At 42.1% G+C, this 21,537-nt stretch overlaps 5 protein-coding genes across 5 annotated transcripts; 3 read left to right on the top strand and 2 right to left on the bottom strand.

The window, feature by feature from the left end:
* The first annotated feature begins 436 nt into the window (after positions 1–436).
* LOC131880554 (protein FAM76A-like) lies at positions 437–3,118 on the top strand. Its single transcript, XM_059227219.1, has 4 exons — positions 437–831; positions 918–982; positions 1,307–1,517; positions 1,613–3,118. Exons 1-4 carry the CDS (start codon positions 706–708, stop codon positions 2,681–2,683), a joined length of 1,473 nt encoding a protein of 490 aa, XP_059083202.1. The 5' UTR covers positions 437–705; the 3' UTR covers positions 2,684–3,118.
* Positions 3,102–4,893, bottom strand: LOC131880555 (reticulon-4-interacting protein 1 homolog, mitochondrial-like). The gene is made up of 5 exons (XM_059227220.1): positions 4,108–4,893; positions 3,844–4,041; positions 3,650–3,765; positions 3,302–3,578; positions 3,102–3,243 (listed from the first exon to the last, which is right to left on the bottom strand). The coding sequence occupies exons 1-5, from the start codon at positions 4,531–4,533 to the stop codon at positions 3,124–3,126; spliced, it is 1,137 nt and encodes a 378-aa protein (XP_059083203.1). The 5' UTR covers positions 4,534–4,893; the 3' UTR covers positions 3,102–3,123.
* A 3,426-nt stretch (positions 4,894–8,319) lies between these two features.
* LOC131880701 (general transcription factor IIH subunit 5-like) lies at positions 8,320–8,878 on the top strand. Its single transcript, XM_059227385.1, has one exon. The coding sequence runs from the start codon at positions 8,561–8,563 to the stop codon at positions 8,786–8,788; it is 228 nt and encodes a 75-aa protein (XP_059083368.1). The 5' UTR covers positions 8,320–8,560; the 3' UTR covers positions 8,789–8,878.
* A 953-nt stretch (positions 8,879–9,831) lies between these two features.
* LOC131880700 (anaphase-promoting complex subunit CDC26-like) lies at positions 9,832–10,290 on the top strand. Its single transcript, XM_059227384.1, has one exon. It carries the CDS (start codon positions 9,962–9,964, stop codon positions 10,190–10,192), a length of 231 nt encoding a protein of 76 aa, XP_059083367.1. The 5' UTR covers positions 9,832–9,961; the 3' UTR covers positions 10,193–10,290.
* Positions 10,291–12,724: 2,434 nt separating this feature from the next.
* LOC131880825 (transient receptor potential cation channel subfamily A member 1 homolog) lies at positions 12,725–20,466 on the bottom strand. The gene is made up of 17 exons (XM_059227535.1): positions 20,042–20,466; positions 19,742–19,974; positions 19,538–19,638; positions 19,059–19,234; positions 18,730–18,968; positions 18,492–18,699; positions 18,141–18,425; positions 17,660–18,079; positions 17,421–17,593; positions 15,821–16,301; positions 15,176–15,372; positions 14,925–15,105; positions 14,762–14,791; positions 14,143–14,457; positions 13,876–14,079; positions 13,569–13,811; positions 12,725–13,488 (listed from the first exon to the last, which is right to left on the bottom strand). The coding sequence occupies exons 1-17, from the start codon at positions 20,432–20,434 to the stop codon at positions 13,300–13,302; spliced, it is 4,068 nt and encodes a 1,355-aa protein (XP_059083518.1). The 5' UTR covers positions 20,435–20,466; the 3' UTR covers positions 12,725–13,299.
* Positions 20,467–21,537: the final 1,071 nt, after the last annotated feature.

The following is a 21,537-nucleotide window of genomic DNA, read 5'->3' as shown; positions in this document are numbered from 1 at the left end:
AGTAGTATGGCCCGTCAGTAACAAAATACGGACATGAACATTGGACACGGACATAGATTTCCATAAAGGACGTGATTGGTCCAAGGAATCATTCATGCCAGCCCATCCTCTCCTTCACAAGAATCAAAAATTTCATTCACCCACATCTTCCATCCGCATTCTTCCCTTATTTTTATCTTTCATGAGCATTAAACGACATCTAATCATTATTCTGGAAGAAAATCATTTCTATCATATTTTTGACCTATTTTTACAAATTACAACACAAGCATATGCTTGTGATGGTGAAATAGGCTATTCTAACCCCCAATCACAAGTCATCCAACTCGTCACCTTTCTTCGTGGCCGGGACCAGCAGCGCCCATGAACAGGGCCATGCCAGCCGAGCGCCGGCCATCAGGTCAATCTTTTCAGGCCAGAAGCCCAGGAGCGAGTGCGAGAAACGGTAGCTTGGGCTGGCCTTTCAGCTGGGGAGTCGCCGTCTGGACAAGGGGAAAAGAGGGCGAGATTTGATCCCACGGAGCGCCAACGAGAGCGGCCTCTACCAGGAACTACCAGCACTACCACCAGCATCAGTCCTGTACGGTTGATTGCTGACATTGCTGTGTGGGTGAAGGCTGAGCAGAGCAAGTACTATTATTATTATTATCATCATTATTATTCGTATTATTTGAGTGGTATCGACTTGTGAGGCGTGGTATCAGTATGGCTAGTTCGTCTACCTTGACGAAGAAGGCCAGCTCGGGTCTGTCTACGGCCCTGTTCGCGTGCTCCAAATGCTTCAGTCGCCATCCTTTTGAGGAGCTGTCCATGGGTCAACAATTGTGCAAGGTCAGTCAGTTCGTGGCCGTAAACTCGCTCGAAGCGATTCATGGATTGAGATGATATGCAGCTAAAGACTGTGATTGCTTCCCCAGGAATGTCGAGGCTCGTTTCCCGTGGTCAAATGCACCTATTGCCGCACCGAGTTCCAACAGGAAAGGTCAGTTCAGCCGCAGAGCTCACCCTGCGCCCATGACTGCATCGTTATCGGGGACCCAAAGCCTTTTTATCTGAGGGAGAGGGGTTAGGCTCCTAATAGAAGGGGGGGGGGCGGATTCAGAATTGAAGAGTTCTCAATTGCTCAGTTTTAGTTATTGGCCACAGATCAAAAATGAAAAAAAAACGTTCAACTAGCGAATACTAGGTTGGAATTAATGATAAAAGTAAAAGATAGACCTGACAAGAGTAGGGGTAAAATCGTGTGAATGTTAGAGGTCTTTGAGCTACTCGGTTAAAATGTGATTGCCTTGATTTTGTTTTTCAGTAAAACGTGCACATCGACCATCTGCAAGCGTTGCGAAGCCAATGTGGGCAAGTATGGCAAGCCCTCGGGTTGCGAGTACTGCTCCATCATCGCAGCTTTCGTTCACGGGAAATGTCATCGTTGTTTGGACTCGTATCGCAAGTACGGACCGCCCAAGACGTGCGAGCAGTGCAAGCAAAAGTGCGCCTTCGATCGGGATGACAAGAAAAAGGTTCGATCAATTGAGGACTAAGCCATGAGCTTTGACCCATGGTTTTGAAAATTTGATACTGGGTACTAATGTAACGTCCTGGGTTGGGTTTCCAGTTGAATGGCAAGCTGCTCTGCTGGCTGTGTTCGTTATCGTATAAGCGGGCTCTGGTCCGGACCAAGCAATCGGATCCGGCGCGCCATTCGCGGGTGTTCAAGGAAAAGGAGCGCGAAAAGGAGAAGGCCAAGAAGGACAAAAGGGACAAGTACTTCAACCACAAGATCCCCCAAAGGCCGGACGTTACCAAGATGAACCACGATGAGCCCTTGGCCAAGATAGCTAAATTGGCCAAGGAGAAGCGCAAAGACCGCGAAAACGACACGGATCACATCGCCGAGATCACGCAGCTCAAAGAAAAGATCGCCTCCTTACAGAAGAGTATCGAGATCAAAAACCGCGAGCTCTTGGCCAAACAAGCCGAGATGACCAACATGAAGGCTCGGCTATTCAACGAAGAGAACACCATCAAGGAGCGCATGAAGACCATGTCCACTGAGAATGACAAGAAATTGGGTATCCTGCACAAGAAGATACAAGACATGACCGCGGAAAATGCCCGCCTCCGACGCGAAAACGCCAAGCAGCCCCGCGCCTTTGTCAAACGCAACGAACTCTTCCCGGGCACCAAAACCAAGGACTTGATCACTCTCAAACGCTCCGAGCCCAAATCGCGCACCGACAGTCCGGCCGGGGATCAAATGGGTAGTGCGGTCACCAGTCGATCTCAGAGCCGCTCCCGCTCTCGATCCGGGTCCCGAGCTTCCTCGAGAAGTCGCTCCCGCTCCCGGAGCGCCAGCCCCAATCGCAATGGCCAAGCGAAGCGCTCGCGCTCGCGCTCGCACTCCCGATCCAAGTCCAAGTCGCGATCGGCCAGTCCAGCTAAAAGTGAGCCTGAGATCAATCGCGGATCCGGCTCGCCAGAGCCCGAGAAAACCGGGTTAGTGGTCGAAGAAGAGGGGGGTCCAGAAGAGGTCGAGATGATGGCGCAGGGCGCATCCCGATCCGCTTCTAGGAGTTCTTCCCGCTCTCGGTCAAGTTCGAGGTCTCGCAGCTCTTCGCGATCCAGATCCCAATCTCGAAGCTCTTCCCGCCAACCCGAACCCATGGAACAGCCGGAGTCGGAATGAGAGAATGTTCGACGGTTTCGACGGTTTCGACGGTGGATATCATTGAATCCAACCACGTCTTCCTTTGTGATACACATATGACACAAACCAATCCATGATGAATGAACAGTAACAATGTTAGTAGGTGAATATGAACTTTTTTTTGACCAATGGATCGAGGTTGCAATCATGGGAGGAGAGCTCCAGTTTTCTTTTCCTTTTGTGGTCCGTAAATTAAAATACTCTCAGCGATCCCTTTTTAACTACAATTAGAAGCGGAATTCATTTTGTCAAATGTTATTTTAACCTTTAACGCTCTTTACACTTGGGATGATCATTTGATTGTACATAAACGTATCCAAAGAAAGGTCTTGGAGATATGTTGACAATGTCAAGGGCCCTGCAGAATTATTTTTCAATGAATAAACTCGTACATCCATTTGTCAGTGAAAACCATGATTTTATTCCTCTTTCTTGACCCGAAGAACGACTTTACCCCGTTGTCCACCTCGGTTTTGCACATGCTTCATGGCCAATGGCATATCTTGAAAATCGAATACGCGGTCTATCACGGGTTTGAGCTGAAAGAAAATCAAATTCCTGTAAACAAGGAACGGCCACACCCACTCTCTGACTAACCCGATTTTGTTCGACTAATTGGCTCATGGATCCCAATGCTCCGGGAACCGGGCCAAAATAGCCCCAACGGACAGTACCTCCTGAGGTGGAGAGAGCTTTCACGTTGCTTCCAATCAAGTTGGATAACACGCTCAATCCGCCTCGAATCAGGCCTTGATTATCGGTACTGGACAATAACGGACTGTCTAAGGACACAAAACAAGCCTCGGGACTGGATTTGAGCAAGGGCGTGAAGGATTCGGCTTTCTGTCCACTACAATCCAGAATGACATCAAAGCTAGAAATGCAATGAGAGCTAGGAATGAACCCATAATCTTCCCCAGAGGCGTTTCTCATGCGGCCGATTACCCGGATAATTGTGACAGATTCTGAGCGTAGTTGGGGTCTTGGTAACTCAAAGTGTGACTAGGCTTGAACTGTTGTCGTATGAACTCCTGGTTGGCGGAACTGCACACCGCCACCACCTGAAAACCAACCGATTACCACGGTTGAATCTACGCCCCTTGAGAGACACCATTGACATGAAGACAAATGCCGCTTACTTGGCAATCCCAGGCATGTAATAACTGGAGCGCAATATGACCCACGCCCCCGGACGCGCCCAAGAGTAAAACTCGCCGAGGTTGATGCGTGGTACCCACAATTCCGGCAGTGATGGCCAGGGCCGACCAAGCCGTCAGTCCGGCATAAGGTAAGGCCGCTGCGGCTTCAAAGCTTAAGCTGGCCGGTTTCAAATGAGTCTACGGAGGAAAGCAAACTTCCGCCAAGTTCTTGACCCTATTTTTGTCCCATCCCAACCTATTTACCAAATACTTCGACGCTACCACATAATCGGCCCAGGTCCCAGAACTGGCAGGGAACACGGCCCCGTACACCGCGTCCCCGGGTCGAAAGGCAGAACCGCACCCTTGACCCGCGTATTCGACCGTCCCGGCAAAATCCCGCCCCAAAATCATGGGCAGTTCCTCCACCGTCCCATTATTAGACAGGCAGCGGGTAGTAGACAGAACCCGCCGACCATACCCACGGCACATGGCCGTATCTAACGGATTAAAGGAAGCCGCATGGACCCGGACCAATAAATCATCAGGCTGCCGGAGTACAGGCACCTCCTGTCGATCTAAAGTCAAGGCCGCGGGACCTTCAAAAGCGGTCAGACGCCAAGCGGAGAAGGAACGCCTCAGGCAGGAGGGCCTTAAGGGGCAACTCCCTAGGCTCATCAAGCCCAACATTATCGACACTTCCGCCGGGCGTACTAGATTCTAACGGCTCTCTCTAGACGTTATTTTCCACCCATAAGCAGGCGAGTCCTTCATTTACATATCTTGACCCAACCCACGTCAAGATCGCCCGTAACGACACCCAAACTAACCACCTAAATAATCGGTGGAATCAAATGACTCCCATAGGCGGCCTTTGAAGGTCAATGTTTTGATGGGTTGGGAGCCATCCAGGGCTACCATATCGGGCTCAGTTGAGACGTTGAAATTAATACGGTTGAGTCAACAATTGATTCCCTTGATTGTTAATTGGTTGGGCCTTGAGTCTGTGTCGGGGTCAATTAACTCCTTCTTAAAATTTCGATTACTTCCCGGCAATTGACAGTGAAGGCATAAAGAGAGCATAAAGTGCGGCTAAGACCGGCATTGAAACACCCTTGGCCTTTCGTGGGTTTGAAACAATACACGCCCCTAAGGCATTCTGAGCCATGGCCCGATTGAAAAGATGCGTCCTTTTTTAGCCGCCGGTCCCGGAAATGGAGGTGGACCCTACTAAGACTGGACCCGGGTGTGCGGCGACGGGGGACCCAAGGGCTAGGTCACCCTGGACGTGGATAGTCGGGACAGGACGGGCGTCCAAGATTCTGGCTCTGCCAATCTGACATGGTCGAGGCCAGTTTTGTGTAATCCGGCAATTTCTTGCTGCCAACTTGAAGCAGAAGATTTGGGGGAAAATGAGGGATCTTCGTCGTTTGTTGAGGCCACCAGTATTCTGATATTGAGCCAGGATATTATTGCATTGACAGAACTACGCCACTAATGACTTTTCTTGAGTTTTCTAGATCAACTTACTAGAAAGTTGAAAAGTCAATAAGATTTGATTTTGAAGGTTTAAATGTTTCCGGGTTTTTTTCACTGCCAGCGGCAAAAGGAGCGCCGTGGGGCCGTTAGGCTTAGCTCAGGGCTCCTTGGACTAGTTACGGACAAACGCATTATTTGCATTTATTGCCACTGCCATGGCGCATGGCCTGAATAAGGGCCCTTATTTGCAACGTCAGACAGCCCAAACAAAACGGGAAGACGGCGGGAGATTGCTAAATAAACAACTGGCGACGTGCCATGAGAGTGATGTGACCCAGGTAATTAATTATACATAAGATTCTGAAAGAATTTGCCCAAAACAACACAAATCCATCACAATTCAATAAAGATGAATCGGCCAAATCGGCCCTTTATTTGGGACAGGCTCACTCACAAAGCGCCCTCTGAAGTGCAGAAAGTAAACCCTTTTTTGTGCAACTTACTGTTATAACAAATGTTATAGTTTTGAATCAATAGTATGGCACACATTTCATTCAAAAAACATTCTCAATTGCTTGATTGGTAAATTTCTGTGTTTGAAGTATAAAATCGTTAAATTGACAGATTTGACTGCTATGTTTTACCCACTGAGTTAGTACCAGCCAGAGATACTCAGTACTGTTGATTTATCGACTTTTTATTTAAAGTGCACAGACTTTTAGAAGAGAGCACCATTCTGATATTGAGACAAGATTTCTATGCAGTGACAGAACTGCATAAAAAGTTGAAATTGGTGATTTTTGTAACACAACTTTATTCAATTATTGAAAATTCAATTGGATCATGGTGCAAGTTGGTTTCAATGTTTGTCTCAAATGTCCCTCCACAAGATATCCAAAATTAGGGTGCAGCACTTCATTATTCCTTGACTTTCCTTTACTTCACATAACTAATTGATTTGAAACTGTAACATTTGTGATTCAAATATGACCATGAAGACAAACAGGCCATGCTGTCATGTATGTCTAAATCATCCCTCCACAAAATGTCTTAAGAAACAGGGACTGCACATAATTTTTCCTTGAACTTCCTTTATAACACATGAAGAATAAATAAGACCCTTAATCAAAAAGTTTAAAAAACAGAATGTTCAAATAAGGTTTGCCTTTTAAAAAGACCAAAATAGTCTAATGAGAAATAGTCCTTAACCCTTTATTTTCGATTTTTTTCAGAATCCAGTTGCATTTTTTTAATGAAATAATCACATATTTTTCTGGCTCCTACTTCCTATACCGAAGTAAATCATTTGTTTTTTTGTATGTGATTTTCTTTTTCATTAGCTATTCTGGGCTATGTTTTCACTTATTTTTTTTATCCAAAAAAACTCGGTACTTAAAGATTCAGGATATCTGGCGCAGGGTGGGCAATTTTGAGAATTAGCGTGACTTTTGGACACCAAGTGTCCAAAAGTGTCCAAAAGTGTCCAAAAGTGGCAAAAAGTGGACAAAGTGGACAAAGTGGACAAAAGGACAAGTGGACAAAGTGGACAAAAATGGACAAAAGTGAACAAAAGTGGGCAGAATGTGTCCAAAATTAAGTACAATTGTGCAAAAGGGATTGACAAGCAAACACTTTTAAACCCTAAATCATGTTATTTCTTTACCAAATCTAGATGTGAACCAGCAAATAGAATCAGTAATCAATAAAATCTAAGCTTTCTTCAACACATAAATTGAAGTAACAACTAGCCTTTTCACTAACGTTTTTAATTCCAGATATACACTTAACGAAATCCGTTACCTTGATACAATACAGCTTTATAAAGTCAAAACAAATATCTTTAATATATTTTGAATGTTAATAAGTCAAAGCCACACTATAATCAGGGCATTTGGTGCTGGGTAATTTTAACAAAGATTTAAAAAAATTAATTTTAAAAAAGCTTAGGAGCTGAATATCAAATATCCAATAATACTTCTCATATTTGTAATATACATAACATATTTATAAGGAGTGCATGAATTACATATTTATAATACATCTAAAAACTAAGATATATGTTTCTTTAAGAAACATTGGGAATCTCATTTCCTGACATCAAGCGCATCTTTAAAAGTTAAAAATATGCCTAACAATGTCTCAATTAACTTACTTATGGAAGAAAAACCATAAGTATAGGAAAATATGTCATTATTAGATTTTAGCAATTCGTAAGAAATTCAATTTTTAATATTAGTACTTTTTAAGAAGTTATCCCAAATGACTGATGATTTATTAAGTAAAACATTTTTGCAAAAAGTTAATAATGTTGAATAAATGAAGCCAGATAACCAGAATATAATGTTTAGCTATTTCAGTTTTTGAATCCTTTGCAACAGCTGCATTCTACTAGAGGGAGGCTTTGTTCCCGTTTGCTTTCTAATCTAACGTAAGAAAAAAAGAGTTAAGAACCTGTCTTTCAAATACCTTATTTGGGTATGTTAAAGGTAATATGGCAAAGGTTTTAAAGACTTATCTTGCTCTTGGAACCATCAATGAGCAATTTTTGAAGTAGAGGATAGGTTTCATACAGAATATCCTTTATATTTGTAGTTTTAAAGGTTCGTATTTTTGTCCACTTTTGTCCACTTTTGGACACTTTTGTCCACTTTTGTCCACCCTTATTTTTGGACACTTTTGGACACTTTTGGACAGGGGTGGACAAAAGTGTCCAAAAATGAAATGCCCACCCTGATCTGGCGTGGTGTGGTATGGTGTGGTCTCGTATCACCTTCTTTCTGGCCTTCAAGCTGAATTAAAATTGGGCAAACCTGCACGATTCGTCGGTGAAGCAGCAAACCAATCTTACCTGATTAACCAAAGTTTGGAGTGGTTTCTTTGGATTGGAGAGGCCTCTCAGGCTCATCAGGCTCAGGTAGAGGACGCACGAGTCAGGTGAGTCCATGGTGGGGGTTACATTTCAGTTTCTGCCGAAGATTCTGGCCGGATTGATTGCATGACTTGAGTTCAGCATGATCACAGACGTACAATTGGCCATGGCCGCTAACTTTATGGGCATTGGCATGTTCCTCTTGGTGGTGTTGTTCCATCTGATTTCTGCCAATGATCCCGCTACGCCCAACCCGACGCACACGGCTAAACCTAAGAAGGCCTAATCCTGATTGATGATTAATTTTTCGGGCTCTAGTTTGGTTGAACGATATCCATCCATATATCCATCTATTATCCATCTATCGTCATGGTGAATGTGATCAAGGGCGTGCTGGTCACGTGTGATCCGGCCATGAAACAGTTCTTGCTCCATTTGGACGAGAAAATGGCCTTAGGCACACGATTCATCCAGCAAGATCTCGACGATACCCACTTGTTCATAAGCGAAGATGCCGTGGGACAGTTGAAGAACCAGATCGATGACCTCATGGACAAGATCTCCATCCCCGTGGTCGAAGGGTCGCAACACACTTGAACCGAACCGTCCTTTATGCCTTGACCTTCTTCTCACCATTGACCAGAATTTTCTTTTTCCTTTCTCGACAATAAAAATGGAAAAGCCTGATATTAGACCTAGATGTTTGGCATTTCAGCCCTCGAAGAGTTGAAGCTTAGATTTGATGGTTATTGCCCTACTAAAGATAAAGATTCAGAATGATAAAATACAAGTTATTCACCCTCCTTCAAGCTATAGTTTAGCTCAAAATAAATGGATGTTTGCCCACTAACGAGTACTTTTTGAGATCTGGAGACCGTGAGGATCAAGTATAAGAACACAGGAGCGCTAGGGAATAAGGGTTCTGTAGAAAATGGTCTATGATTTGCTTTAAAACACGTTAGGAACATTAGTATTATTAATACATTGCTTCCCGGTGGTGTATGGTTTTGCAGGATGGTTTGTTTTTAATTTTTGAAACTATTAATTGATTAGTTGCTATGTTATATCATTTTGAAATCATCTAACTACCGGTCCCGCTTTAAACCTTCTGAAGGATGTGACTCGAATTTCGTTCCAACGATAGATTTTGTCAAGTTGATGATGTTTGCTTTTTTGCCCTCTTGGCGTTGAGTTTTAGTACTCATACCCATAATTGTCACATTTTTGGTGGAGTAAGTTGCCCTGAAAAGTTAAAACTGGACAAAAACCGTGGTATATTTAAATATATAAGGCATAGATAAAAATATTGTATACTATAGAGACTTTATTGAGCACTCTTTGATTCTATTTTGTATTTTGTCATCCCCTTTTTCACTTTGGTATCATGGCAAGCGTTTGTTTTGCAAAGAGCAAAAAAACCGATTACTATAGATAAAAATGTTGAATAGCGTGGAGACTTTATTGAGCACTCTTGGATTCTATTTTGGTTTTGCGACCTTCTCTTGAGTAGCAAAGGAGTAAATGTACCCAAAAGCTGTATTGGCACAAGAACAAGCTGCATATCAAATCACAGGTAATAAAAGAGGCTTTCCCGAATCCCAACCCAATCTGGCATATTTTGGCACATTTTAGGGACAATACCTGGCAAGCCTTGCCGAACCAAAACATCAACTACAGAATTCCAACAACTTATCCTCACATATTCGTTCAATCGCCTTAGGTCTGTAATAACATCGCATTGTATGGCGACTGTATCGACTTTTTAGAGTCATGATTCGTCGTCCTCCCACCCGTTTGGAGTTGAAAATGGACGATATCAAGGAGTACGAGCGCATGAAGTCCGAATCTCGGAAGAACATCTTCGGCAACTCTCCCACGCACAACAGTACGGCTAACGAGAGTGGCTCCCTCTCGAGTGCGGCCGAGCCGAGCTCAACAGACAAGAGGAACGCCTTGTACGCCCGCATTGGATTCGATCCCAAGCCTCGTAAACCCTCCTAGATGAGTTGTTGGCTTCCCCGTTTGACCTTTACGGGGGTCGTCTACCATTGAGTGAATCTTTTCTATTTTGGTGACGCAATAATACTCTGTTTACTATGCATAGTTTTGAATAAGTTCAAGGCACAAAACTGATTATACAATCACTCGAATGTGAATCAGATCAGACATCGAATTTGTAGGTTGGTCCGGAAATCATTCAGGTCTTATTTGAAATTTTGGAGGTGACTATTTCCATCGTAAAAAGCCCTTGGTGGACAGTTTGCTGAAAAGTGTGGGGCCTCCTACAAAAAAATGAGTGACACAAGATTTGCTTAGTAGTTTCATTTTCATAATTTCAATAGGGTTAGATACATGTGACACGTTCATTACTTTGGTGAACGAAATGTACGTCATTTTTTTATGAGAGAGCCCTTGGATGCACCTTTGACATTCCTGAGATCTGCCGAGTGAAATGCCGGAGTATGATCTACATTTTGTTCAACGAAGCAAGCACTTCAAATCAATGCAGCATAGTCAGCATGGGGTTGTACAATGAATTGATAGATGGTAGGCATTTGCATAGGCACTACATCCTTGTCTTGAGGGTGCGTAAGGCCCAACTTGCCATCTGAGCAGCATTAGATACCGTCTGGTTGATTTGAATATTCAATTTTCCATCATCCTGAAGAATAACATCAAGGTTGCTGAGACAGGAGAAAACTTCTATATTTGAGCCCTCATTACCTAAGTAATGAAGAGGAAAGGTCGATGAGCAATAGGAGATTATCTGGAATTTGGATCCATTTAATTTCAAGTTGCTCTCGTCGACCCACTTCTTCCAATGACAAGCTTTGTGTCTGAGCATAAGATGAGATAATGTAATTCTTGTCTAGTCACAGCATGGGGAAGATAAAAAATATAAACAGTATGGGTCCGAGTATTGTACCCCACCATCAACTGAATCCTTTTTACACATGCGCCTTTTTGAAATCATTATTTTTGACCCCTGCCAGCGGACCTTTGCCATTATTTTTGGTTGCTTTGGAGAAAAAAACAAGGATGGTTTCTACTTTTACATTACTTTTGCTAAACTTAGTTTTAACTCTTTAGCACAATTTAGTGGAAAAAGATGAAAAGTCGTTGGTATGCTACAAGTATACAATATATAGCTCTCTGTTCATCCCTATTAAGATGTCAAAAGTGTTTGCAACTTTACTCTTTTAGGAATTGAAAATCCTCTCAACACCGTTGGTTTTGTCTGTACGATGTTTGAATAGATCAGCAATAAGTTGGTCAGCGAAAAATACCTTGTTACAGTCGGGCATCTTAGAGCGTATTCTTATGTTTCTACGTTTGTTTGTCTGCAACAAGAGGAGTGAAAGGAGAATGATAAGGACTATCCAGATCGGCCTATGGCCTAGGACGTCCTTTTCATTGGCCTCTGCCTCGTTTAGGCGCAGACAAACAAACTTAGAAACGAGGGAATACAGTACATGATGCCACGCTAAATCAAATTAATAATATTTGCTGAAAAGGTTGTTGTCTTAGAATTGCGGCACAATGAATACCTCCCCATCTCTTCTGTGAAACATTTCAAGTCCTGCAAGGGTAAAATTACGAGCACTTTTTGACAACCTAATAAGAATTAAGCAAGGAGTTTTATCCGTTTGCTTTCAAAGCCATCATAACTTTTGCGATCGTCATTTCCCATAAGATCGTTCTATAAAAGGTGTGTTTTAGAACTTTTGGTAAATTATTTCAAAAAGTACTTTTACTTTATCTCAAGAATGAAAGTTCCATGAGCAGCTGAATAGTCCTTGAATATGTATCTACCCAAACATACCTCATAAAAGTGTTTGCGTACTGGACTAATTCTTACTTATCATTTTAGAGCTTTTTGTCAATTTATGGTGGTTTGGGTTTGATGTATTCATGGAGTGTGTAATGCTGGGTGTTTCGTGCCTTCCAGGTTTTGACAAGGGTTTTTTTTATCACATGTGGTTTATTGGTAGAAATTCAAGGCCACTGCAGATCCCGAACTTTTAATTTATCACCTTTCAGTTCCCCCAAGGATGTTAATCATTCCCGTTTGGAGGTCCTTCTGTAAGCAAATCTGTTCTTGCTCTTCGTTTGTTTGAATCTTAAGAAACAAAGGCAGACAGTACCAAATTCTCGAGAGAACAATTGACGGTATACCCACTGTGGCCAGGATCCTAGAGAGAAGAAGCCGAGGGGTACAAAGTGCTCAATGGATGTCCAACCGTAATGTCTTCACTTGTTGAGTCCATCCGAGGTTGGGTTGGATTGAAACTCTAAGGACCCTGCTCATTGGATTCGATAACGGTTTCTCTCCACCACTTCCAATATGCACTTGCCCTGTGTCTGCAAAGCCCTTCCCCCTGCAGATAAAGAGGTCTATTTTTGAGGGATTGCCCTTCAAACGCTTTGCGCCCATGAATATCAAGGAGCAGTTGACTGCTTTCTCCACGTTGTTTTTTAATTCCCCTATATCCTAGTCACCAACCACCAGCTTATTGTTGTCCGCGAAACTTATTTGACCTTTGCGAAATTGTTTCGGAAACCAAAGTGGGAGAACGACAACGTAAAGTAGGAAAAGTAAAGGGGATAAGACAGATCCTTGAGGACAACCAATGGTAGTTCTAGGAGAAGTGGACATCGCGTTATTCCACTTAACTTGGATGGATCGGTTGATCAGGAACGACTACACGAACCGAACTGTTGTCCTTGCAAACCCCAATAGTCGCAATTTCTCCGTTTTATATTGATATCCCATTTTAAATTATTTTTCTATTTTCAGATATCTTGTTCAATTTTTTTATCGGAATGCATCATAAATATTATGCTGCCTTTCTCTTATATTATGATTGTGCTTTTATCATGATAATGATTTTTATCAGTATAACTCATATGATTCATTCCCATTTTGTACTGTGTTGTACATGGATTTAGAATGCTTAATGCTTTCTTAATTCCTCTGAGAATCTGAAGAAGAAACTGTTTTTCTCTGATTTTGAGAGGGACCCCAAGACGGTATTAAACAAAAATTTGACGACTGATGGAAATCATGATGTCATTGATAGGGCTCTGTCTCAATATTGCTCGTCAGCTCATAACGGTGAAGATGGCATGGTTTCGTTTTCCAATTCCTCAGTATTTGTGCCAAGTTGCTTGGCCATAGATAGAAGGACAGCGATCATTTGACCGACCTCTGAGCGAATTTCCTTATTGGCCTCCTTGACGGTTTTTAATTTCTGATTGATGTCTTCCACACGACTGGACAATCGATCCATTTTGTCCTGAAAGGCATGGCGAGACTCTGAGACTCTGTCAACGGTCTTTCTTACAAATTATTTCATAATTCGAACATTATGGGTACCTCATTTCCTTTGGCCACGACTGTGAAGGCTATCCGCTTGAGGGTGTTGTCATCATGAAAGATTTTGGCAAATATTGATTTATTCTGGTTCGGCAACACTACTTCTTGGCGGACAATGAAGCGTCTTCGAATGAACTCAGGGAGGATTTTCTCAACATCCAGATTTAAGGTCACTTGCATGGCCAGCCTTTGAAGAACCGCATTGTCTTGAACGGCTTTGATATCGTCAACGGCCAAACCCACCTAATTTGAACAAGACTAGATTGGTTTAAACAAGTTCGATTGGCCTTCAAAACCAATGACCTACCAATAGGTTCATGACGATGATCGACATGATGATCATGAACACCAAGAAGAAGAGAAATGTGGCCTCACGGTAGGGAAGTACCATATGTTCCTTGTTCTCGTCAGAATTACTAATATTGTCGAAGAAGAGATCATCAAACTCAAATTCACCAATCATCATGACGGTGGTCTTCATCATGGCCACCCATACGTTTCCAAAGTTCTCCTAAAGAACCAATTTACAATATCGATATGCAACCCACGTTTTGAAATGAACACTGATGCCTACCTGTTCGATCAAAAGGGCGTGGAAGCCTAAAGAGAAGGCGATAATGAACAAAGCGCAAATGATGGAGAACTTAAGGAAGGTCTGAAGCACGTCCGTGAACATGACCACGTATATCCCGAGGAAAGGAAATTTCCTCACATTGGACAACAAGTTTAACCAAGTCATTGTAATGGAAAAGGCACCCACTTGCCATTGCCAATCGTATCGTAGACCCGTTTCCTGGTGGCAGCTCGTGAAGTCCCAAACAAATAAAATGGCTGTGATATAGCAAGCCCATTCAAGCACGTTCTCCACTCCAATGTAGGTCAACCGAGCCTATCACATATACGAATATTCAAAGGATTAGAAACGAACTTGCATGAATGAGTTGGAACATGCACCATGGAGCCGCTACAAATCATGGGAAGGAATGTTCGAGATGTTCGCAAAAAAATAAACACAGTTGATTTTCTTGTGACCTAGTGGCCTCGATTGAATATATGTGCATAATATAATATATCGAGATAACTGTCTCGATATAAACTCTACATACGCCCTCATGGGAGGTTTGAGTGGAAATGACAGTGGACAATGTGTATGGAAGAGGCGACAAAAACATGCATGACATACTCGTACATACCCACGTGAATGAAGAGTCCAATAATCGGACCTATATGATAACAATGAAGAGAAAACACAATCCACCCAATATGAATTAGTATATTCACAACAATGTACAAATTGTCAAGAAACTCGCAATCCACATTTTCCAAAACCAATCCAATCTAACCCTGTTCCCTTACCTGGGCCAATTGGAACATTTCCTTCAAAATATGGAAAGCTGCCAATGCCAAGATCACTATTTTTCCCACCAAAGCCAATGACCTTCTTTCGATCTTGACTTCATCTCTAAGGGCGATGCACGCAGCTTCTGAACCAAATCCCCCATTGTAGTTATCGTTCAGGATTTTCAGGATCATGGATCTACCGTAAAAGAGGACTCCAAGCATGAAATCAACCGAAGATAGTATATAAATATTTCACATTGCCCGACCTGTTATAATTGGAACCAGGACCTTTACGCTCAAAAAGATCAGAGGCACTGTAGGGAGCGGGTGTGTTGATGATGAAGTCCGTGAGGAATACAACAAAGAGCAAGTACAAGCTCAGAGTGAGGTAATAGACATAGCGCCCAAAACTGTTCCACTTATGACGGACCAATGCCATGCACAATGGGTGTCCCAAAAGACTCTATTCAAAACGCGAAGATTTGTAGGTAGAAAATGAAATTACCCTTGTTTGAGGGGCCGGAGCGTACGCATGATTTAGTTTTTCTCATCCTTATCGTTAGGTGCAAGGAAGTCCGTGACAAAAAAATGACAAGCTGAGTTGGCTCATTAGTTGTCGAATTCCATGTTGGAGAAGAAGTGTCTAATTTGGTGCCCCCTATTTTAAGGGGAATAGTTTTACTTATTTTAAAAGCTGAATATATTTCAGGTTTGAAAAAGCCTTGGGCTTGCAAGATGTATTGGGTTACATGAAGTTGGTAAAGAGACGCATCTTAATGAAATGGAATAAAATTTCTGGAATCCACTTTGGACTCTTGTGTCAAATCTAATGATATCGCAAATAAGGCTGAATTCAGGAACTGGATCAGCAAGAGAAATGTTGTCTTTTGAAATTGCTTGATATGACTTACGGTTCGCTTCTCTTTCACCATGATCATCAGTGGGTGGTTTAACTTAAGGATAGTAGATGATTTCGAGTACGGTTGAGCTTCTGGGAGAAGCCGATGGTTCTCATCCCAGATCTCATTGTTGATCCACTCAGACTCCCGGATTTGGTGAGCAAGCTCGCCGTTGTCCAGCTTAAAGGACACGAGATCATCCTCGTTATCTTCCAAAAGGCCATAAGCATCATCTAGGAGTTCATAGTTGAAGGTGATAGTGAATCTTGGATCATCTCCGGACACAGTGGCAAATTGCTCTTTCTCAACTTGTTGAGATTCGGATTGGAGGTTGGTAATCATACAGCGGTCAAAGACACGTTTGGCTAGATCCGGAAATTGCTTGATAAGCAATCTCAACGGCGTTTCCCGGACTCCTGTCACTAAGGAAATGTAATCGCTCTTCATGGCCTCGATCCAGTTCTTGCTGTCGATAATCACGCTGGTCACATCCCTTTGAAGAGAGAGTTAGAGGACATCTTATGATTTGCCACATCCTTGGACGTTGAGCCAGCAGCTGACTATTTAATTACCTCCAAAAAACAGCTTATAAGATATTTCAGGGTTTCCGTTGCTATTTTATGAACTAATTGACATTTATGGAACTCTTGGAAAACGGCAGACAATAGTCAATTTCTAGATATTTATAGCATCTGAAATTCGATTTGTCGAGTTGATGGGACTTATTACTACTTTTTGTACATGTTTTTCAACTTTTGTCATTATCTAAATGGCACTATTTATCAAAAAAATAATCAATCTGTTATTTTCTTGAGATGCACGAAATTCATTTAAATTGAGATATTAAGATTGTGCTTAAAACATGGCATTTAGAAAATGTTTTGAAGTTTTTTTCGCATATTCTTCTTTTTATTGAATAGTTTTCAGCGACTAAGCTTAGATTTCATTTTAGATGAATATTATTTGAGATGAATATTATTTGAGAAAATACGTACTGCAGTTTTTACATGTCCACGTAAATGACCTTTTTGTTGAGCGCCATGCTTTTTTTTATAAACTACTTAAAAAATCGGGAATGAAAGTGACAAGAATGACATTCTTTGAAAGATTGACGAAAAAAAGACAGTGTTAGATGACAGTTTAATTGCCACCTAATACCTAATGAGGATATGCATGTTACTTTTTGTTCCGGCGTAGCAGAAACAATTTTTGAGCTACGCTTTCTTTTTGGTAAAGAACTTTCATCCCTCTTGTAGAATTCATGTGATTTGAATAATGTTCTTGTGATTATCAGAGATGATTATAGTTCAAGCGCAATGTATTGATATTGAAACACCTTGTGCTCGGTAGAATAATTCATAGTAAATAGGGTAATTCAGAGCTTCCTCCATTTCCTTATTTTCTTAGTTAAGATTATTTGGATTCAGTCTTTTGAAGCATGAACATATTCTCATTTCTGAGCTCGCTTCATAATCAATAGTCAAATTTCTAGATTTTAAGGATACTGCAACATCTGAAACTTGCAAACGATTAGTTACTTCATTTCCACAATTAAAGGCCTTGTTAATGATCTGTTCCAATGACTCACTCGCTCTTCAAGGGTGGCACCTACTTTTTTCCGTGGAGAATGGCCATGGTAAGGGCGTTATGACCTTCACTGTTCGTTTGAACAAGGGAAGCTCCCCTTTCGATGAGTAATTTAACGGTCTTCTCGTGACCCGATCGGGCGGCTAAATGCAGAGGCGTGGTCTTGTTTTTGTCCATCGGATCAATGGGAGCATTGGCCTGAAATTTGGAATATCATGAAAAAAGAAACCTGCTATTCTTTGTATTTGCGAGATGAAAAGTTACATCGAGAAGAAGTTTGGCACATTTTGGTTGCCCATATGCTGCGGCACAATCCAAGGGTGTCCATAGATAATAATTTCGGGCTTCAATATCAGCTCCGGATTCAATGAGGGCAGCCACCACTTTGGAATGCCCATGGATTGAGGCCAGATGCAATGCAGTGTTCGAATCGGAGTCCTCGTCATTGACCGCGAATTTGTCACGCTTCAGGATCTCCTTGCAAATCCGGGTTCGACCCTCAGCGGCTGCCAAATGTAAAGGGGTTTGTTCGTCCTCATTTTTGTTGTCGACATCCCCACCAGCCTCCAATAGAGCGATAACGATGTCCAAGTAGCCTTTCCTAGCACTGGCATGCAATGGGGAATTATCATAACGGTCACATGCATCTAAGAGCTTCCGAGATCTTTTGTCTTTCAACAACACCTGGAATGTGTCAATGATTCTTGTTTGCAAGCCAAAGACAAGAAAAGCTTCTTAGGCATACCTCAATGGCCTGGTAATGATTTTGTGCCGCTGCCCAATACAGAATACTTTTGTCTTCTCTATCTTGAGCATAAATGTTAGCACCATGCTTCAAGAGAACTTCTACAGCTTCGGCATTACCCTCAGCCCCTGCCAATAACAAAGGCGTGAAGTTGTCCCGGTCTCGTTTTTCAATTTTCGCGCCCTTTTTCAACAAGTACTCTATAATGCCCACGTGGTTGTAAGCTGATGCAACGAGTAAGGGCGTTTGGTAGCTACTGTTGATACAATTAATAGTTGCCTGTCGCTGTGAAGGAAATGGAACGAAAATTAGAGTTAGGTGAATGATTTCTTCACACGCACCATAACTCACATGGAGAAGCAATTTGACTATTTCTAAACTACCAATAGTACACGCCAAATGCAGAGGGTACACTCGAGCCTTGTTAAAATGGTTGACATTGGCTCCAAAGTCTAGAAGGTGCCTCGTAATATCCACTGATCCACTTTCGACGGCCAAAAGCAAAGGGGTATTGTTATCATTGTCTTCATCTTTGAGCATCTGCAACAATAGATCAAAACTCAGCCTACCCAATGTCATTTCAACGTACTAAACCCTGTTTTTCTTTGCCTGTTCGATGTCGGTTTCATTCAGTGTGGCTTTGGCCACAGCTGTAAGCATTTCAACCAATTCAAGGTTGCCAATGGCAGCGGCCTTGTGCAAAGCTGACTGATACTTCTCCCCAATACTAAGAATGTTTGCCCCATGTTCCAAGAGGATCTTAGCCGTATTTGCCTGACCATAAGTGCAAGCTAAGTGAAGAGGAGTGAGGCGTTGTTCGTCCTTACACTGAAAGAGAAAGAGTTAGAGTCATCAATTATTCACTTGGCCCATGTCCCTGAAGATATCGGAGATGTGTCCCAAGTCTGAGATTGGTACCTCAATGTCAATTTGGTTGGTGCACTTGATGAGCTCTATGGTGGCCTCATCATTGCCTCGCATAGCAGCATAATGTAACGGAGTCAAGCCATATTTGTCTTTCTCGTTAATATGTGCTCCTTTCATGACCAGGTAATAGATGACTGAGTTCTCAACCTTGGCCTTCAATTCGTCATCTGGAATAAAACAAGAAAAATTGACAGGAGGGTGCATTTCAGGAAGACAAACACACATGGGAGCTCTAGGAAAAGAGAATTGGAACAATGACAAACTCATACGTCATAATCAATGTACAATTCTGGACACAGTGACAACGAGGAGTTATAGACAAAGGAAGTCACAACCAAACATAGATTAACATCTTTTTTTAGCCTGTTACCTAGGGCACAATATTTATTCCTGAACGCCTTTCCTCCTATATAGATCAATAAGATGTTTAACAAGGGTTCAATACACCTATCCTGAAAACAATCTTTTACCTATTGCATGCCCAACAATCTTCTCTGTAAATTGATTGAAATCCTTGACAGTTTCTGGAAAATGAGGTGTAGGAAGAGCACTCCTGTCCACAAGTTTGAACCTGAAGCATCGATTAAGAATAACATCATGATGGTACAAATGTAACGCTCAAATTGGCTCCATTAGAGTGGTAAAAAGCAATTAGTCTTTTAACAGAAGCTCACCTGGCGCAAAAATGCAAGGGTGTGAGTCCATCATCTCCTTTGTTGTTAACATTAGCTCCATAACCCACCAAAAGCTTAACAATGTCCAAGTGGTCGTAACGTGCGGCATAATGAAGGGCAGATATCTTATTCTTATCCAACTGATTCACTATTCTGTGAAGCTTGTTGGAATTCCGGTATTGGATCTTCTGAAGGATATTGGCAATGGTCCGATAGTCACCTTCCCTAGAGAGCTGCAAATAGATGTTTTCCAGAAATGTTTCAGTCTTGTTAGGTGTATAAAAATAGAATTTATTTTACCTGATACAGAGACTTGTCAGTAGCAACCGCCTCTTGGTCTTGGAAATTGAAAAGATCGCCTTCCAGGATCCCATCTACAAGACTTGGTCTTCGGCTGGAATTATAGGTAATCACGCTCTTTTTTCGTTGTTTGGATCGCTTAGCTTTGGGTGGAACATCATTCTGCACTTGAAGGTGGTCCTGCTTATCCTCAACTAATGATTCCAAAGGAATTGTATCAGCCTCGGACACTCCTTCCAGGAGTTCCAAACCATCCTGATTGGAACCCATGAATAAGAAATTGAAAGCGTCACCCAGATCTCCAATCTCGCTACTTTTGCGACCTCCAATGGGACCAGAGTCGATTTCTAGGGTCACTTCTGGGTCTGGGCCTACTTTACCACTATTCGGCATTTCTATTGCTGAGGCGCAAAGTGTTCAATGTTTTTGGTTGAGAGATAATAGCACTCACTTGAAGAGACAAGCCAAGTAGAACTAAATGGTTCCAACGGTTTGTGGAACACTCGTTCCACATCAATGACGTCACCGTGGCAATTCTTTTCTAGTGTGCTCACACATGTTAGTTACTTTGGAGCTAGGAACTTTCAAGTGGTACATAACCCAGGTACAACATATGAGTTGGGCCTTTTTGATAAGTTGGGCGGGAAGCTGGAGAGGCTACATGCTAAATATTGGGTTGCCCTTAAGGTACAAACCATACTTACGTTCGGCTTTCCAATTTCTGCTTGGACTATTCCTTCATAAACGTCACTTCACGCAAAATTGGAGTTAAGTTCTTTTGGTTTGAGTGACAAGACATAATTCAAGTTCAGCCTTTGCTTACTCTAGTTGAAGGGCGTTGATGAGTATGTTTAATGCCTCATGAATTATTCCTTTGGCTTTGTTAATCTAATTGGACTTTATGGTTGGAATGTAAATGTAGTTCACAATGGGAATAGCTTAACGACCTTGATTGATGGAACCCTTTGGGGCGTTGTTCAAGGTAATGCCATTGGTTGGTGTTCGTAGAACTTACACGGGGACTAAGCCGGTTTGGGAGGTGTCTGGTCTAAGGATTTTCTCTGGGTTATTGGCACCCCCGTGAAATGTATTCCTTTTCCGTTCCAAAATGTCCCATCCGGCTTTGTTGGCATAAGACTCGTCAAAGTTGAACGAATCATTGAGAGGGATGGAGTCACCTGCAAATTAAAAACGTAGTCTCGATTTCTAATCGAAACGAAATGGTCAATGAACCCCACAAATACGAGACAACGTGTAAAACAAGTCATTGAATTTTATCGATCCCTTTTTACTTGCGTTGAGTTTTCAGAATTGAATTTTATTTTGCCGAAATGAATGTCGATTGCATTGATCAAATGTTAAGTACTGAAACTTGGTATCAGTAAATGACTTGTTTAAAATATGAGCAAAGAAAACATTCGTTTCTAAGTATTTGGCAGAAAATTGATAGCTTGGTTTAAAACGCCTTTCTCTAGGATGTTCATTAATTCAATAAA

The sequence above is a fragment of the Tigriopus californicus genome, chromosome 5 (genome assembly GCF_007210705.1).
Source record: "Tigriopus californicus strain San Diego chromosome 5, Tcal_SD_v2.1, whole genome shotgun sequence".
Lineage (NCBI taxonomy): Eukaryota > Metazoa > Arthropoda > Copepoda > Harpacticoida > Harpacticidae > Tigriopus > Tigriopus californicus.
Note: the sequence above shows the minus strand (reverse complement) of the source record. Positions and strands in the feature narration are given on the sequence as shown.

What these genes read in the sequence shown, in the direction of transcription:
- LOC131880554 (XM_059227219.1), top strand. Translation starts at nt 706, where the DNA reads ATGGCTAGTTCGTCTACCTTGACGAAGAAGGCCAGCTCGGGTCTGTCT. An exon ending in ACCGAGTTCCAACAGGAAAG is followed by an intron (nt 983 to 1,306) that starts GTCAGTTCAGCC and finishes TTTGTTTTTCAG; the next exon opens with TAAAACGTGCACATCGACCA. An exon ending in ATCGGGATGACAAGAAAAAG is followed by an intron (nt 1,518 to 1,612) that starts GTTCGATCAATT and finishes TTGGGTTTCCAG; the next exon opens with TTGAATGGCAAGCTGCTCTG.
- LOC131880555 (XM_059227220.1), bottom strand. Translation starts at nt 4,533, where the DNA reads ATGTTGGGCTTGATGAGCCTAGGGAGTTGCCCCTTAAGGCCCTCCTGC. An exon ending in AATCTGTCACAATTATCCGG is followed by an intron (nt 3,579 to 3,649) that starts GTAATCGGCCGC and finishes TTGCATTTCTAG; the next exon opens with CTTTGATGTCATTCTGGATT. An exon ending in AATTAGTCGAACAAAATCGG is followed by an intron (nt 3,244 to 3,301) that starts GTTAGTCAGAGA and finishes ATTTTCTTTCAG; the next exon opens with CTCAAACCCGTGATAGACCG.
- LOC131880701 (XM_059227385.1), top strand. Translation starts at nt 8,561, where the DNA reads ATGGTGAATGTGATCAAGGGCGTGCTGGTCACGTGTGATCCGGCCATG.
- LOC131880700 (XM_059227384.1), top strand. Translation starts at nt 9,962, where the DNA reads ATGATTCGTCGTCCTCCCACCCGTTTGGAGTTGAAAATGGACGATATC.
- LOC131880825 (XM_059227535.1), bottom strand. Translation starts at nt 20,434, where the DNA reads ATGCCGAATAGTGGTAAAGTAGGCCCAGACCCAGAAGTGACCCTAGAA. An exon ending in TAGTCAAATTGCTTCTCCAT is followed by an intron (nt 18,426 to 18,491) that starts GTGAGTTATGGT and finishes TTTCCTTCACAG; the next exon opens with CGACAGGCAACTATTAATTG. An exon ending in TCATCGTCATGAACCTATTG is followed by an intron (nt 13,812 to 13,875) that starts GTAGGTCATTGG and finishes TGTTCAAATTAG; the next exon opens with GTGGGTTTGGCCGTTGACGA.